Source organism: Oncorhynchus kisutch, unplaced genomic scaffold, assembly GCF_002021735.2.
Source record: "Oncorhynchus kisutch isolate 150728-3 unplaced genomic scaffold, Okis_V2 scaffold939, whole genome shotgun sequence".
NCBI classification, from domain to species: Eukaryota; Metazoa; Chordata; class Actinopteri; order Salmoniformes; family Salmonidae; genus Oncorhynchus; species Oncorhynchus kisutch.
In genome coordinates, this window is record NW_022262884.1 from 15,754 (window position 1) to 34,193 (window position 18,440).

Genomic DNA, 18,440 nt, shown 5'->3' on the forward strand with positions numbered 1-18,440 from the left:
TAAGAGGATACTACAGACAGAGAGATCCATAACAACACCAGCTAAGAGGATACTACAGACAGAGAGATCCATAACAACACCAGCTAAGAGGATACTACAGACAGAGAGATCCGTAACAACACCAGCTAAGAGGATACTACAGACAGAGAGATCCATAACAACACCAGCTAAGAGGATACTACAGACAGAGAGATCCATAACAACACCAGCTAAGAGGATACTACAGACAGAGAGATCCATAACAACACCAGCTAAGAGGATACTACAGACAGAGAGATCCATAACAACACCAGTTAAGAGGATACTACAGACAGAGAGATCCATAACAACACCAGCTAAGAGGATACTAAAGACAGAGAGATCCATAACAACACCAGCTAAGAGGATACTACAGACAGAGAGATCCATAACAACACCAGCTAAGAGGATACTACAGACAGAGAGATCCATAACAACACCAGCTAAGAGGATACCACAGACAGAGAGATCCATAATAACACCAACTAAGAGGATACCACAGACAGAGAGATCCATAACAACACCAGCTAAGAGGATACTACAGACAGAGAGATCCATAACAACACCAGCTAAGAGGATACTACAGACAGAGAGATCCATAACAACACCAGCTAAGAGGATACTACAGACAGAGAGATCCATAACAACACCAGCTAAGAGGATACTACAGACAGAGAGATCCATAACAACACCAGCTAAGAGGATACTACAGACAGAGAGATCCATAACAACACCAGTTAAGAGGATACTACAGACAGAGAGATCCATAACAACACCAGCTAAGAGGATACTAAAGACAGAGAGATCCATAACAACACCAGCTAAGAGGATACTACAGACAGAGAGATCCATAACAACACCAGCTAAGAGGATACTACAGACAGAGAGATCCATAACAACACCAGCTAAGAGGATACTACAGACAGAGAGATCCATAACAACACCAGCTAAGAAGATACTACAGACAGAGAGATCCATAACAACACCAACTAAGAGGATACTACAGACAGAGAGATCCATAACAACACCAGCTAAGAGGATACTACAGACAGAAGAGGCAGAGAGATCCATAACAACACCAGCTAAGAGGATACTACAGACAGAAGAGACAGAGAGATCCATAACAACACCAGCTAAGAGGATACTACAGACAGAAGAGGCAGAGAGATCCATAACAACACCAGCTAAGAGGATACTAAAGACAGAGAGATCCATAACAACACTCATTGAGAGGAACAGACCTGGGTTCAAATACTATTTGACATCATTTGAAAGACTATAGCTGGGCTTGACTGAGCTCGCCTGATGCAATGGAACGAACGGAATAGTTCCAAAAGTGTAAATCATTGGCAGTCCAGATAGGCTAAAGAAAACGTTAAACGTATTTGAAAAGTTCAAATGGTATCTGAACCCAGGTCTGGTTGATAAAAGGCTGGCTTGTTTTGCGGAGCCAACTAGCCACTACATGGAAACATCTGGGTCTGTTACCTGAACGATGATGATGACTGGAATGCTATGCTAATGAATGCTAATGACGTTTGCTGGGGGTTTTTAATGATGTGGTCAAGGCATGTGGTGAAGGACGTGGTGAAGGATGTGGTGAAGGACGTGTGTAGGACGTGTGATTGTGGGGATCTTAATGATCTCAGTTGGTTAAGCATGGTGCTTTTAGAGTCTGATGTGCCAGCTGGAGTAATGGGTTCGATTCCCACATGGGCCACATCTACTGAGTATGAAATACACTATGTGTTTACTCTGGATAAAAGTGTCTGCTAAATAAATGTTGTTGATCCAGGGTGCTGATGGTCTGGATGTGTGGTTATATTTCAGATCGGGTCGTACTATGGGAGTGAGATCTCCCCGGTGGATATAGATGGTGACGGAGTAACAGACAACCTACTGGTGGCAGCTCCCATGTTCTTCAGTGGAGGCTGGGAGAAGGGCAAGGTGTACATCTACAGAGTGACTGAACTGGTGGGTGGGCATGCACACACACACACACGCACACACGCACACGCACACACACACACGCACGCACGCGCGCACACGCACGCGTGCGCACACACACACGCACACACACACACACGCGCACGCGCGCACGCGCACGCAGGCACGCACACACGCACACACACACACACGCGCACACACACACGCACGCGCGCACACACACGCACACACACACACGCACGCACACACACACATACATACACATACGCGCACTCACACACACTCACTCACAGATGTACGAATGCTCACACACACACGTCACACTCGTGTGCACACACATGGGTGGGTTAGTTAACCCACTGGTACAACACAGTCTACTAGACGTTACAGAGCCTTGATGGGTTAGTTAACCCACTGGTACAACACAGTCTACTAGACGTTCCAGAGCCTTGATGGGTTAGTTAACTCACTGGTACAACACAGTCTACTAGACGTTCCAGAGCCTTGATGGGTTAGTTAACCCACTGGTACAACACAGTCTACCAGACGTTCCAGAGCCTTGATGGGTTAGTTAACCCACTGGTACAACACAGTCTACCAGACGTTCCAGAGCCTTGATGGGTTAGTTAACCCACTGGTACAACACAGTCTACCAGATGTTCCAGAGCCTTGATGGGTTAGTTAACCCACTGGTACAACACAGTCACCAGACGTTCCAGAGCCTTGATGGGTTAGTTAACCCACTGGTACAACATCAACAGTCTACCAGACTTTTGGCACCTGCAGTCACACAGATGAAATGAACAGCCTCCCTCCCTGCGCCAGCCCGCCGTCTTCATTAGAGTCTTGGTTGGTTAGTGTACAAGGGCACCGTGAGCTCAGTAGGAAAGCCTTCACTACATCAAACTGAATTAACAGCCTGTTATTTGGAGAAGAAAGGGGCTTCTTAGTAGGTGGAGATGACTGCAGAGGAATTCCTGTAGTTTTGAGACTCTCTCTCTCTCTCTCTGTTTCTCTCTCTCTGATTCTCTCTCCGTTTCTCTGTTTCTCTCTCTCTCTCTCTCTCTCTCTGATTCTCTCTCCGTTTCTCTGTTTTTCTCTCTCTGTTTCTCTGTCTCTGTTTCTCTCTCTCTGATTCTCTCTCTCTCTCAAATATACTATAAGTGGTACCTGTGGACTGATAAGGGCTTGATCATTAAGGTTCCCCAAACAAGAAAAAAAGACAAGGGATCCCCCAACTAAGGACACAAAATGGGTGTTGTGTTTTAGGTTAAAAATAAGTGACAGAGAGGTGGCCTTCCATTCTACCAATAAGCCACTGTGGAATGACAGTGATGGTCTCCCCATCCCACCACATGTTTCTAATGTTCCCCACTGAGTATGATCCTCTCACACACACTCACACACACACACATACACACACACACATACACACACACACACACACACACACACACACACACACACACACACACACACACACACACACACACACACACACACTACCCTGTCCTCCTCTTTCCTTTTAAAAGACAACTGAAAAAAACAAGTGATCTAATGTTTCAGCTGTTCATAGGCTGTAGATTAGGGAGAAAGATGAGACAGACTGGAGAGTGATAATGTGTATGGCCGATGACGGCCTAAAATACTTGGCTCCCATACTGCTGAGGGATTGTACCTTTTTCCAGACTGAGGATAAACCTAATTCTACTCCGACTGACTTTATACCCACTGTGAATACTCAAAGTTCCTCAGAAACATCCCTAAAGAAACATCAAGAAGCCTTGTTTGCCTTTGATCATGTGACACTCGGATGAATCACCCATCCCTCATGTTGACAATGTTTTTGGGAAATCATATTTCCCCCTTGGGATAGAAAATGAGTTAAACCCTTCCTCTTGCGTGAGCAAAAACAATGCGGCTTGAGGTTTTCAGTTGATTTCAAATTCAAAACTCATAACTCCCCAGTTATTGTTTGTTAGTTACTTTGGTCTATTTATGTAAACAAAAACAAAGGTTTCTAACATGTTTTGTTTACTTTCCTAAATGAATTTGGAATAACAAATGAAAGCTTCTGTAAAGACTGAAGGGGAAAGTTAAAGACAACAATGTCTCTATGTCTCATTATGAGCTGTGTAAATAAATGGAGGACTGTCCATTTGAAGAAGATCATCGATGGATGACTGAGATATCCCAGAAGCCTGTGGGGTGGGGCTACCCGGCCGCAGCACAGGAGATAACAGATTTACAACTTACAGTTTTTCTCAATTGCTAAAACACCATTTCTGAAACCTTGCTCCATTTCCTGAAAACATTCAACACAAAACCTCATCTTCAAGCACTTTTTACATAACCTCTGACTCCTCTCGCAAAATGAAACATTCGCCTCAAAACAGTTTTACCTGTGTTCAAAATCATACACTGCTCTCAAATCATAAACAAAGTGATCAAAATGATATACTCTCTCAAGCAGTCAGTAAACAATACACCGACAAATAGAAAACACATTGTTCAAAACATACAATTCTCAGGGAGAAGTACATTTTTTATCTAAAAACATATTCATATTCTTCCATCATTGTCTTTGTGATGAACGAAAACATTTTCTATCATAGTAGCTCAAAATTGATAGGAAATTACTACACTGCTTTGCTCTTTGCAATTTTGTTTTTTATTCTTCCTCCTCCTTGTACCCCTATTTTTACAGTACTGTACCCTGCATCTCACAAACTTGTCCTTTGACTCTGTGATGCTGTAATTCTTGTTCTTTGTTGATATGAACCTGCAACCAGTCAAAATCTATTGAGCAGTCAGTACTGTTAATAAATGGAAAGCACAATGCACTGTACTACAGTATACAGCCTACAATGCACTGTACTACAGTATACAGCCTACAATGCACTGTACTACAGTATACAGCCTACAATGCACTGTACTACAGTATACAGCCTACAATGCACTGTACTACAGTATACAGCCTACAATGCACTGTACTACAGTATACAGCCTACAATGCACTGTACTACAGTATACAGCCTACAATGCACTGTACTACAGTATACAGCCCACAATGCACTGTACTACAGTATACAGCCCACAATGCACTGTACTACAGTATACAGCCTACAATGCACTGTACTACAGTATACAGCCTACAATGCACTGTACTACAGTATACAGCCCACAATGCACTGTACTACAGTATACAGCCTACAATGCACTGTACTACAGTATACAGCCTACAATGCACTGTACTACAGTATACAGCCTACAATGCACTGTACTACAGTATACAGCCTACAATGCACTGTACTACAGTATACAGCCCACAATGCACTGTACTACAGTATACAGCCTACAATGCACTGTACTACAGTATACAGCCTACAATGCACTGTACTACAGTATACAGCCCACAATGCACTGTACTACAGTATACAGCCTACAATGCACTGTACTACAGTATACAGCCCACAATGCACTGTACTACAGTATACAGCCTACAATGCACTGTACTACAGTATACAGCCTACAATGCACTGTACTACAGTATACAGCCCACAATGCACTGTACTACAGTATACAGCCCACAATGCACTGTACTACAGTATACAATACTAACAGGGACAACAATCAAAAGGAGTGATCATGTGATCAATGTTACTCAAATTTCATCAGATATTTCCACTCTGTCTTCCTATTCCTCCTCCTCTTCCTGTTTCTTGCCCTCCTCCTCCTCTTCCTCCTCGTCGCCCACCTCGCATACGCACTCGTCCTCATACATTGTTTCTTCTATCCATTCTCAGACGTTCTCCTTCCCACCTTCAACAACCTGTTTGCTCTCTGAACTGGCTTATATTGGTTGTGTCGCATCATTTGAAACAGGTTAAATCCATTTTGAGTGGTTGTGTTCAATCAATGACATGTGTTCTCTATTTGTATTTGATTGTTGCCACTTGTGTTTACCAGTATGGATGACATGTGCATTAGAGTGCAGAATGTGTTTACCAGTATGGATGACATGTGTATTAGAGTGCAGAATGTGTTTACCAGTATGGATGACATGTGCATTAGAGTGCAGCATGTGTTTACCAGTATGGATGACATGTGTATTAGAGTGCAGAATGTGTTATGAGAATGAGAATGTGTTTAGAGTTTTGCTGATCTGCAAATTGTGTTTTACCATGTGAAATGGTTTAAGGTATTGACAACAGACTGCATAATTAGCTAAATGAGTCCAGGCAACTGAGAACTTTGTTCAGCCAATGGGTTTTAGTGTTTTAGCAATTGAGAAAAACTGTAACTCCATTTCCTTAGTCACTATGTCTGTTGTTGATGGATTCCGCTTGTGCATATGTTTTTCAAGGTTTTTCAACCAAAGACTCTTTAAGTACAGAGTAACAAAGAGAATTCTACCAACCAATAGGGGAAACATTGGCAAATACATAATTGAATATACATGCACATGACACAACCTTTACCTACAGTACCCTCTATCCCGTGTATCAGAAATATTCCAAAATGACATCCTATTTCCTTCTTCAGAATCGTTTCGTCCTGGAGGGAGCGTTGGAGATCCAGGACCATGGTCAGAACGCTCGGTTCGGCTCCTCGCTGGCCCCGGTCCCTGACCTGAACGGGGACGGCTTCAACGACGTGGTGGTGGGGGCTCCGCTGGAGGATGACCACAGAGGAGCTATCTACGTCTTCTTCAGCCAACGCAACAGGATTCTGCGGAAATACAAACAGAGGATAGCTGCGTTAGACATCGCTAGTGGCCTGCGCTACTTTGGCCGTAGTATCCATGGCAGTATGGACATGAATGAGGATGGCCTGGTGGACTTGGCCGTGGGGTCCCTGGGGGCAGCCGTGCTCCTATGGTAGGTCACTTAGATATTAACAAGTGTTCTACTGTTCCTCTGGTAGGTCACTTAGATATTAACAAGTGTTCTACTGTTTCTCTGGTAGGTCACTTAGATATTAACAAGTGTTCTACTGTTCCTCTGGTAGGTCACTTAGATATTAACAAGTGTTCTACTGTTTCTCTGGTAGGTCACTTAGATATTAACAAGTGTTCTACTGTTTCTCTGGTAGGTCACTTAGATATTAACAAGTGTTCTACTGTTCCTCTGGTAGGTCACTTAGATATTAACAAGTGTTCTACTGTTCCTCTGGTAGGTCACTTAGATATTAACAAGTGTTCTACTGTTCCTCTTAGATATTAACAAGTGTTCTACTGTTCCTCTGGTAGGTCACTTAGATATTAACAAGTGTTCTACTGTTCCTCTTAGATATTAACAAGTGTTCTACTGTTCCTCTGGTAGGTCACTTAGATATTAACAAGTGTTCTACTGTTCCTCTGGTAGGTCACTTAGATATTAACAAGTGTTCTACAGTTCCTCTGGTAGGTCACTTAGATATTAACAAGTGTTCTACTGTTCCTCTGGTAGGTCACTTAGATATTAACAAGTGTTCTACTGTTCCTCCTAGATATTAACAAGTGTTCTACTGTTCCTCTTAGATATTAACAAGTGTTCTACTGTTCCTCTTAGATATTAACATGTGTTCTACTGTTCCTCTTAGATATTAACAAGTGTTCTACTGTTCCTCTTAGATATTAACAAGTGTTCTACTGTTCCTCTTAGATATTAACAAGTGTTCTACTGTTCCTCTTAGATATTAACATGTGTTCTACTGTTTCTATGGTAGGTCACTTAGATATTAACAAGTGTTCTACTGTTCCTCCTAGATATTAACAAGTGTTCTACTGTTCCTCTTAGATATTAACAAGTGTTCTACTGTTCCTCTTAGATATTAACATGTGTTCTACTGTTTCTATGGTAGGTCACTTAGATATTAACAAGTGTTCTACTGTTCCTCTTAGATATTAACAAGTGTTCTACTGTTCCTCTTAGATATTAACATGTGTTCTACTGTTTCTATGGTAGGTCACTTAGATATTAACAAGTGTTCTACTGTTCCTCTTAGATATTAACAAGTGTTCTACTGTTCCTCTTAGATATTAACAAGTGTTCTACTGTTCCTCTTAGATATTAACAAGTGTTCTACTGTTCCTCTTAGATATTAACACGTGTTCTACTGTTCCTCTTAGATATTAACAAGTGTTCTACTGTTTCTATGGTAGGTCACTTAGATATTAACAAGTGTTCTACTGTTCCTCTTAGATATTAACAAGTGTTCTACTGTTCCTCTTAGATATTAACAAGTGTTCTACTGTTCCTCTTAGATATTAACAAGTGTTCTACTGTTCCTCTTAGATATTAACAAGTGTTCTACTGTTCCTCTTAGATATTAACAAGTGTTCTACTGTTCCTCTTAGATATTAACAAGTGTTCTACTGTTCCTCTGGTAGGTCACTTAGATATTAACAAGTGTTCTACTGTTTCTATGGTACTGTATGTATGTGGAACATATAATAACTACATTTATGATTAAAACACTGTGTATGGTTCATCTGCAGGTCTCGCAGTGTCGTCCGAATTCACGCCAACATCAGGTTTGAACCCAGCAAGATCAACGTCTTTGTGAAGGACTGTGAGAGGGGAGGCAAGGACGTGACCTGCATGTCAGCCATAGTGTGTCTAAACGTCACCGCCCGGACAGCCATACCTCCTACACAGGAAGTGGGTGAGTGTTCAAAAATGACCAATTGAGTCACGTTATAGACTATAATGTAGTCTGCATCCTTCTGATTATAACTTCAGTGAGTCATGTTATAGACTATAATGTAGTCTGCATCCTTCTACTGATTATAACTTCAGTGAGTCATGTTATAGACTATAATGTAGTCTGCATCCTTCTACTGATTATAACTTCAGTGAGTCACATTATAGACTATAATGTAGTCTGCATCCTTCTGATTATAACTTCAGTGAGTCATGTTATAGACTATAATGTAGTCTGCATCCTTCTACTGATTATAACTTCAGTGAGTCATGTTATAGACTATAATGTAGTCTGCATCCTTCTACTGATTATAACTTCAGTGAGTCACATTATAGACTATAATGTAGTCTGCATCCTTCTGATTATAACTTCAGTGAGTCATGTTATAGACTATAATGTAGTCTGCATCCTTCTACTGATTATAACTTCAGTGCAAAAGATGTCAGATTGACTCCAACTACCTTGAGATATTGCTGATGTTGCTGAACTCTTTCTCTGCCCTTCTCATAATATGGGTTCTGTTTAAGCCGCCCACTGCCTACCGCTGTTATGGGGATGAGACCTAAACTAATCAAACTGGATTCATCTTAATGGATGTAATACCCCAGTGGAGCCACAAAGCCTGGTTTATATTCAGGAACAAGTTTATTCACTGTTGTTCGTTCACTGTACAGTCAGCAGAGGACCTCATTGTCTTTCAGGCAAAACTGACATCTTGATTAACTTTACTGTTGATCTCCTACTGTTCTGTTTGAAGCAAAGCTTAGCCTTTCCAAGACTGTTTTATGTTTAGAGCAAAGCTTTCCAAGACTGTTCTATGTTTAGAGCAAAGCTCAGCCTTTCCAAGCCTGCTACACATTGGCTAAGGATCAAGTCAGCACTAGAAGTAATGCAGTTCAGAGACTCATAGTTGTAATCATGATCCAAACGTGTATTGCTCAATGTCTCTGCTTGGTTGTTGTTGAGTCAGTCAGACCGCTCTGTTGTTGGCTCACTAAGTGAAAGGGTGATGGCTTCTTGCCCCGGAGCAGAGCCACAGGAAAATGTTTCCTCGCTATCAGTGACAGTTTAGGATATCATTCTATCTGCCAAACACATACGCTGCAGGCTACAGAGCGGTTACGGACATGCTATGCCATCTGCTGCATCTGATGAGAACTGAGCTGGATCATCCTAGCCTCTGACTGTTAATTAGCATACTGTATGTAAAATTGCCCTCCGAATAGTATGCATTCTGTCCACTCTACTCATTGAATTTCTATGGTGGCAATATAATCAGGCTGATGGTTGTCAGGCTGCCGATAACCCGATATGGCTACCCCACACTTCTGAATCTCCCTGGAGACCGTTTCAGTTGCCGTGGCTCTGAGGTGTTGAATCACCGACAGTGACCCACCCGTGCTCTGACACAAGGTATCTCTGGTCACAATTTGTTTTAAAGGTTGAGGCCTGTTGGCTCAGGTTTTCCCCCTTGTGTGGGACTATAGGAGGCAGGCTAAGGAGGCAGGCTAAGGTGGCAGGCTAAGGAGGCATTGAGGCGTAGATGTTTCTGCTTAACCTCACAACCTCCCAACATCTTTGTCACATATGTTAGACGGGCCAAACTAATAGGAAGAAGGCTCAGAAAGTTATCTTGTCCTCCGCCGGGACGGTTGGACATTTAAGGGAAACTGAACAGTGGGAACACATTGATTTGATTTCCCCTCATCATCATGTCTGGTCTAGTACCATCTGTCAGATGTGCTGCTGCTGCAAGTCTGTTGTTGTCAACTGTACAAGGAAGACTAAACTTTGAGAAAAGAGATATCTACAAATGTGCTTAAGGTAACACGCTTTCAACTTTAAGGAGCATCTGATGGAAATGGAAAGAGCATGTGTTCAACATCCACTGAAGTAGCTATCAACTTTAATAGATACAGTAGTTGCTGTGGTAACCAAACAATCAGACTTGCTAGTTTAGCTAACCAAACCATCAGTTCTAGCTTGCCATTATGAAAATGGAATTCAACAATGCCAATGTTTTCAATTGAACTTTTAAAAAGCAGCTCAAATATAGAACATGTAAGAATGAACTATAGCCATTGAATTCTACCGTGAAAATATACCATACGTTATAGGGAAATAATGCACTCTAGAATGCCTTTCAAGCCAATCAGAAAGGAGCATTCAACAATGCCATGGTATAATGGAGAGAGTAGGTATGAGGTATGGGAGACCAGTTGGCATGCTCAGTAGGGTAATGTGCATGAGCTCTGCATTTTATGGTATTTTCCCCAAGCTATTAAAGCAGTGTAATAAATAACGTGCCTCTTAAATAGTGTGGGTTGGAAATGAATCACTTCCAAAGCCATATGGCTCAAGAGGTCTAGTCAACTCTCTCAACTCCGCAGTAGTCACTCATTCAAATGTCCTCGACTGAGACGTTGTTTCAGTTCCTTGACGGTGGCTAGTCAACTCTCTCAACTCCGCAGTAGTCACTCATTCAAATGTCCTCGACTGAGACGTTGTTTCAGTTCCTTGACGGTGGCTAGTCAACTCTCTCAACTCCGCAGTAGTCACTCATTCAAATGTCCTCGACTGAGACGTTGTTTCAGTTCCTTGACGGTGGCTAGTCAACTCTCTCAACTCCGCAGTAGTCACTCATTCAAATGTCCTCGACTGAGACGTTGTTTCAGTTCCTTGACGGTGGCTAGTCAACTCTCTCAACTCCGCAGTAGTCACTCATTCAAATGTCCTCGACTGAGACGTTGTTTCAGTTCCTTGACGGTGGCTAGTCAACTCTCTCAACTCCGCAGTAGTCACTCATTCAAATGTCCTCGACTGAGACGTTGTTTCAGTTCCTTGACGGTGGCTAGTCAACTCTCTCAACTCCGCAGTAGTCACTCATTCAAATGTCCTCGACTGAGACATTGTTTCAGTTCCTTGACGGTGGCTAGTCAACTCTCTCAACTCCGCAGTAGTCACTCATTCAAATGTCCTCGACTGAGACGTTGTTTCAGTTCCTTGACGGTGGCTAGTCAACTCTCTCAACTCCGCAGTAGTCACTCATTCAAATGTCCTCGACTGAGACGTTGTTTCAGTTCCTTGACGGTGGCTAGTCAACTCTCTCAACTCCGCAGTAGTCACTCATTCAAATGTCCTCGACTGAGACGTTGTTTCAGTTCCTTGACGGTGGCTAGTCAACTCTCTCAACTCCGCAGTAGTCACTCATTCAAATGTCCTCGACTGAGACGTTGTTTCAGTTCCTTGACGGTGGCTAGTCAACTCTCTCAACTCCGCAGTAGTCACTCATTCAAATGTCCTCGACTGTGACGTTGTTTCAGTTCCTTGACGGTGGCTAGTCAACTCTCTCAACTCCGCAGTAGTCACTCATTCAAATGTCCTCGACTGAGACGTTGTTTCAGTTCCTTGACGGTGGCTAGTCAACTCTCTCAACTCCGCAGTAGTCACTCATTCAAATGTCCTCGACTGAGACGTTGTTTCAGTTCCTTGACGGTGGCTAGTCAACTCTCTCAACTCCGCAGTAGTCACTCATTCAAATGTCCTCGACTGAGACGTTGTTTCAGTTCCTTGACGGTGGCTAGTCAACTCTCTCAACTCCGCAGTAGTCACTCATTCAAATGTCCTCGACTGAGACGTTGTTTCAGTTCCTTGACGGTGGCTAGTCAACTCTCTCAACTCCGCAGTAGTCACTCATTCAAATGTCCTCGACTGTGACGTTGTTTCAGTTCCTTGACGGTGGCTAGTCAACTCTCTCAACTCCGCAGTAGTCACTCATTCAAATGTCCTCGACTGAGACGTTGTTTCAGTTCCTTGACGGTGGCTAGTCAACTCTCTCAACTCCGCAGTAGTCACTCATTCAAATGTCCTCGACTGAGACGTTGTTTCAGTTCCTTGACGGTGGCTAGTCAACTCTCTCAACTCCGCAGTAGTCACTCATTCAAATGTCCTCGACTGTGACGTTGTTTCAGTTCCTTGACGGTGGCTAGTCAACTCTCTCAACTCCGCAGTAGTCACTCATTCAAATGTCCTCGACTGAGACGTTGTTTCAGTTCCTTGACGGTGGCTAGTCAACTCTCTCAACTCCGCAGTAGTCACTCATTCAAATGTCCTCGACTGAGACGTTGTTTCAGTTCCTTGACGGTGGCTAGTCAACTCTCTCAACTCCGCAGTAGTCACTCATTCAAATGTCCTCGACTGAGACGTTGTTTCAGTTCCTTGACGGTGGCTCTTGTATTTTGTCCAAGTTTCTTTTTTGTAATGTAATCTGTGCTGCTTCTGGTCATTACTTTATAGAAAATAAAGTATTGATGTATAGAACATGTTTCCAACATTTATGCTCCCTCTTTCTTCATCTCTCTAGCTATCACTTACAACACCACCATGGGGGAGCGCCGATTCAACCCCAGAGCCATAATGGACGACCCTGATAAACTGCTGTTTCAAAACCTGACCCTGCTTTCTGGAGAGGAGACCTGTCAACACATCTACTTCCATGTCGTGGTGAGCACTGACTGAACTCTAGCTGAATTCTAAATCAACATCTAGACTCTAACCTATCCGGGAGATCTGAGATTATTGGATAGGTGGAAGCAATATGACTACATTTACATACAGCCAATCAGAAGGTAAGATAGAGACTTGAGATGGTATTATCCAGAGCCATGTATTTAGATAATTGGGACAACTTTTATAATTGTAAATATTATAATTCTAGACATCCAGACATTCAGCATAGCAATGTTGAAATATTCCCCTATGTAATGTTAATGGGGGGGGGGGGGGGGGGTGTAACATGGTCAATTCATAATGCAGAAACCTCAATGTCCTGACAATCTAAATACTGGTTTAATCCTATCATTGTAACGTTTCCTATTCTATCCTATCATTATGTTTCCTATTCTACCCTATCATTATGTTTCCTATTCTATCCTATCATTATGTTTCCTATTCTATCCTATCATTATGTTTCCTATTCTATCCTATCATTATGTTTCCTATTCTATCCTATCATTATGTTTCCTATTCTATCCTATCATTATGTTTCCTATTCTATCCTATCATTATAAAGTTTCCTATTCTATCCTATTCTATCCTATCATTATAACGTTTCCTATTCTATCCTATCATTATAACGTTTCCTATTCTATCATTATAAAGTTTCCTATTCTATCCTATCATTATAAAGTTTCCTATTCTATCCTAACATTATAACATTTCCTATTCTATCCTAACATTATAATGTTTCCTATTCTATCCTAACATTACAACGTTTCCTATCCTATCATTAATGTTTCCTATTCTATCCTATCATTGTGTTTCCTATTCTATCCTATCATTATACAGTTTCCTATTCTATCCTATCATTATACAGTTTCCTATTCTATCCTATCATTATACAGTTTCCTATTCTATCCTATCATTATACAGTTTCCTATTCTATCCTATCGTTGTACAGTTTCCTATTCTATCCTATCGTTATACAGTTTCCTATTCTATCCTATCATTATACAGTTTCCTATTCTATCCTATCATTATACAGTATCCTATTCTATCCTATCATTATGTTTCCTATTCTATCCTATCAATGTTTCCTATTCTATCCTATCAATGTTTCCTATTCTATCCTATCAATGTTTCCTATTATATCCTATCATTATACAGTTTCCTATTCTATCCTATCATTATACAGTTTCCTATTCTATCCTATCATTATACAGTTTCCTATTCTATCCTATCATTATACAGTTTCCTATTCTATCTATCATTATACCGTTTCCTATTCTATCCTATCATTATACAGTTTCCTATTCTATCCTATCAATGTTTCCTATTCTATCCTATCATTATACAGTTTCCTATTCTATCCTATCATAATGTTTCCTATTCTATCCTATCATAATGTTTCCTATTCTACCCTATCATTATACAGTTTCCTATTCTATCCTATCATTATACAGTTTCTTATTCTATCCTATCATTATACAGTATCCTATTCTATCCTATCATTATGTTTCCTATTCTATCCTATCAATGTTTCCTATTCTATCCTATCATTATACAGTTTCCTATTCTATCCTATCATTATGTTTCCTATTCTATCCTATCATTATACAGTTTCCTATTCTATCCTATCATTATACAGTTTCCTATTCTATCCTATCAATGTTTCCTATTCTATCCTATCATTATACAGTTTCCTATTCTATCCTATCATAATGTTTCCTATTCTATCCTATCATTATACAGTTTCCTATTCTATCCTATCATTATACAGTTTCCTATTCTATCCTATCATTATACAGTTTCCTATTCTATCCTATCATTATGTTTCCTACTCTATCCTATCATTATGTTTCCTATTCTATCCTATCATTATGTTTCCTATTCTATCCTATCATTATACAGTTTCCTATTCTATCCTATCATTATACAGTTTCCTATTCTATCCTATCAATGTTTCCTATTCTATCCTATCATTATACAGTTTCCTATTCTATCCTATCATAATGTTTCCTATTCTATCCTATCATTATACAGTTTCCTATTCTATCCTATCATTATACAGTTTCCTATTCTATCCTATCATTATACAGTTTCCTATTCTATCCTATCATTATACAGTTTCCTATTCTATCCTATCATTATACAGTTTCCTATTCTATCCTATCATTATGTTTCCTACTCTATCCTATCATTATGTTTCCTATTCTATCCTATCATTATGTTTCCTATTCTATCCTATCATTATGTTTCCTATTCTATCCTATCATTATGTTTCCTATTCTATCCTATCATTAAGTTTCCTATTCTATCCTATCATTATGTTTCCTATTCTATCCTATCATTATGTTTCCTATTCTATCCTATCATACAGTTGTAATAAAACTGATCCTCCCCACGTGTTGTTGATCCAGGAGACCACGGACTACGTGAGGCCCATCGTGTTCACTGTGGCAGTGGCACTGCAGGATCCCGACCAGGGCCCTGCGCTGGACGACACCTGGCCCACCACCTTCAGGACTGAGGTGAGATACACACATCTGACCACTGACCATCATCACTTCTTATGTAATCACTGATTAGAAATGTCTGGACAGGTAAAACAAAAACATTTGCTGGAACCCTTCCGTTCATCTGTCCAATCATATCTAATCAGAGATCACTTCAAGGAAGCGATGAAGAAAGGAAGCGCTTTGAGCGGGTCACATGACTGCTTGACCTGACCACTAACCAGTCGTCTCCTTGTTTAGCTCTTAGTCTACAGCTTTATGAGTGGTATTGTAGCGATTAAGGGGAACATCCAGGGGCTTGAACCAGTGACACTATGGTTTGCAGGGCAAGCAGAGTACTCGCTGTACCATAAAGGTCCAGACCTCTTGGCATAGCCGTACTATGATATGGATTGTAACTGAGTATCTCTCGCTCTACTAGCTTCCCTTCTGGAATGGCTGTGATGAGGACGACCGCTGTATACCAGGCCTGTCCTTACAGAGTACAACTGACCTGCTGTCTTGGAGGTGAGCGCGCACGCACGCACACACACACACACACACACACACACAGATCAGAATTGATTGATTTACCCCCTCCCCCCACAGGCAGTTCTGTGGGAATGCAGTCCACTCCAGGGGTGCGATGTGTCGACGTCTGTCCGAAGGAGGGACGGAGGGGTCAGAGCGAGTGATGGAGGGATCGAGGAGGAGGATGGTGGTGGACGTTCGTCTGGAGAACAGAGGAGAAAACGCCTATGGAGCCCGCCTCAACATCACCTACACTCCTAACCTACGATTCTCTAGTCTCATAGTCAAGGTGATGATTCACAGTAGACAGTACATTGGATTTTAAAGACCACTATTCCAGGACCCAAAGACTATAGTGCACAATACAGTCCAATAAATGGCAGTACAGTAGACAACAGTACACCAGTATACCAGTACCGCAGACACCAGTATACCAGTACCGCAGACACCAGTATACCAGTACCGCAGACACCAGTATACCAGTACCGCAGACACCAGTATACCAGTACTGCAGACACCAGTATACCAGTACTGCAGGCACCAGTACAGCAGACAACAGTATACCAGTACTGCAGACAACAGTATACCAGTACTGCAGACACCAGTACACCAGTACCACAGACAACAGTACACCAGTATACCAGTACTGCAGACAACAGTACACCAGCACCGCAGACAACAGTACACCAGCACCGCAGACAACAGTACACCAGTACTGGTGTTTTATCTCTGTTTCCATCTCAGGACAACTCTGATATCAAGATAGAGTGTCGCAGTGAGGACAGACAGAGGCATGAGAAGACCTGCAACGTCAGTGCTCCCTTCATGAGAGCCAAGACGCAGGTGAGTGGGAGTCCCTTTAGTGACACGGGCATTCAAGGTAGACCACACTGAGACACAGTTCACCACAATGCACCATACTAGACCGTTCATGACCACAGGGTACCACAGCTGCTCTTAGTGGAGTACTGTAGCATATCATGGACCAGAATAGGAGACCTTGGACCACAACAGTGCTTACCAGAACAGTAAACCAAAACAGTGGACCATTAAAGACCATAGTAAAGTAATACAGACCATTTGCAACCACAGAGTTGATCAAGGTGCACCATGGTTAATCTATATGGGGTTGATCCTGGACATTTTACAATCAAGTCACCCACGTATCCAACCCAACCATCTAAGAGTTACGGAAGCGTGTCCTTCCTGCCCCAACTCCCGTCAAGAGGGCTGTCAGCAGTGTGCCCTCCGCACACCAATCTAGTAACCATCTCCACCACTTTAATATTGTCAATATTATTGTGCAACCGTTCTCTTGGGCTTATCAAACACCATAACAAAATATCATAACAAAATGCATTATTGCCCTTTATACAATGAACTACATACACTAAAATCACATAGCCTCTAACTGTCTCACAAATATATACATATCTCATCCGAACAGCCCTGTACAAACAAGTATCCACACTTAACATGTGTCTATGCCCCTAAGCACTGAACATAAGAGTTTGGTTCAAAAACAACACTTATCTCTTTATAGCTCTTTATAGTCTGGTATCCAGACATAGAACCCCATGGCATGCCAGAGAACATTAGAACACATTCAGGCATTAAGTAACCTGGAGTCACCAACAGTAACTCAACAGTATAACTGCTTCATTTCTAGTAGCACAGAAAGACACTTCAAATGGAGATGTATTCTGTTCCAATGAAATGTCTGGATAATCAAATGCATACCTAAATAAAGGTCTGACACAGTGAGCAAGTAGTGGTCTCAGTTAACCAAACGTTTCATCCACTCCCCAATCCTCCCACCACATTACCCCACCAAGTCATTAGCGCAAATAACGGTCATCTCCTTGACAACAGAATTACCGCAGGATTATTTGCTTCATATTCTCTCCAACAAAAACCCTTCTGAGGGATCTGATCTGGGGCCATGTTGGGGGACCCTTCTGAGGGATCTGATCTGGGGCCATGTTGGGGGACCCTTCTGAGGGATCTGATCTGGGGCAAAGTTGGGGGACCCTTCTGAGGGATCTGATCTGGGGCCATGTTGGGGGACCCTTCTGAGGGATCTGATCTGGGGCCATGTTGGGGGACCCTTCTGAGGGATCTGATCTGGGGCCATGTTGGGGAGCCTTCTGAGGGATCTGATCTGGGGCCACGTTGGGGGAGCCTTCTGAGGGATCTGATCTGGGGCCATGTTGGGGGACCCTTCTGAGGGATCTGATCTGGGGCCATGTTGGGGGACCCTTCTGA

The 18,440-nt window shown here is 42.0% G+C and overlaps 1 protein-coding gene across 1 annotated transcript in view; it reads left to right on the plus strand.

Annotated features, from left to right (window-relative positions):
• Nucleotides 1-18,440, plus strand: part of LOC109883164 (integrin alpha-11-like) — a 41,228-nt gene that overhangs the window by 9,903 nt on the left and 12,885 nt on the right. The window contains exons 3-10 of the mRNA XM_031817127.1: nucleotides 1,849-1,992; nucleotides 6,511-6,845; nucleotides 8,447-8,613; nucleotides 13,016-13,155; nucleotides 15,570-15,680; nucleotides 16,087-16,172; nucleotides 16,254-16,464; nucleotides 16,920-17,018. Coding sequence (XP_031672987.1) covers nucleotides 1,849-1,992; nucleotides 6,511-6,845; nucleotides 8,447-8,613; nucleotides 13,016-13,155; nucleotides 15,570-15,680; nucleotides 16,087-16,172; nucleotides 16,254-16,464; nucleotides 16,920-17,018 — 1,293 coding nt within the window. The remainder of the gene's footprint in view (nucleotides 1-1,848; nucleotides 1,993-6,510; nucleotides 6,846-8,446; nucleotides 8,614-13,015; nucleotides 13,156-15,569; nucleotides 15,681-16,086; nucleotides 16,173-16,253; nucleotides 16,465-16,919; nucleotides 17,019-18,440) is intronic.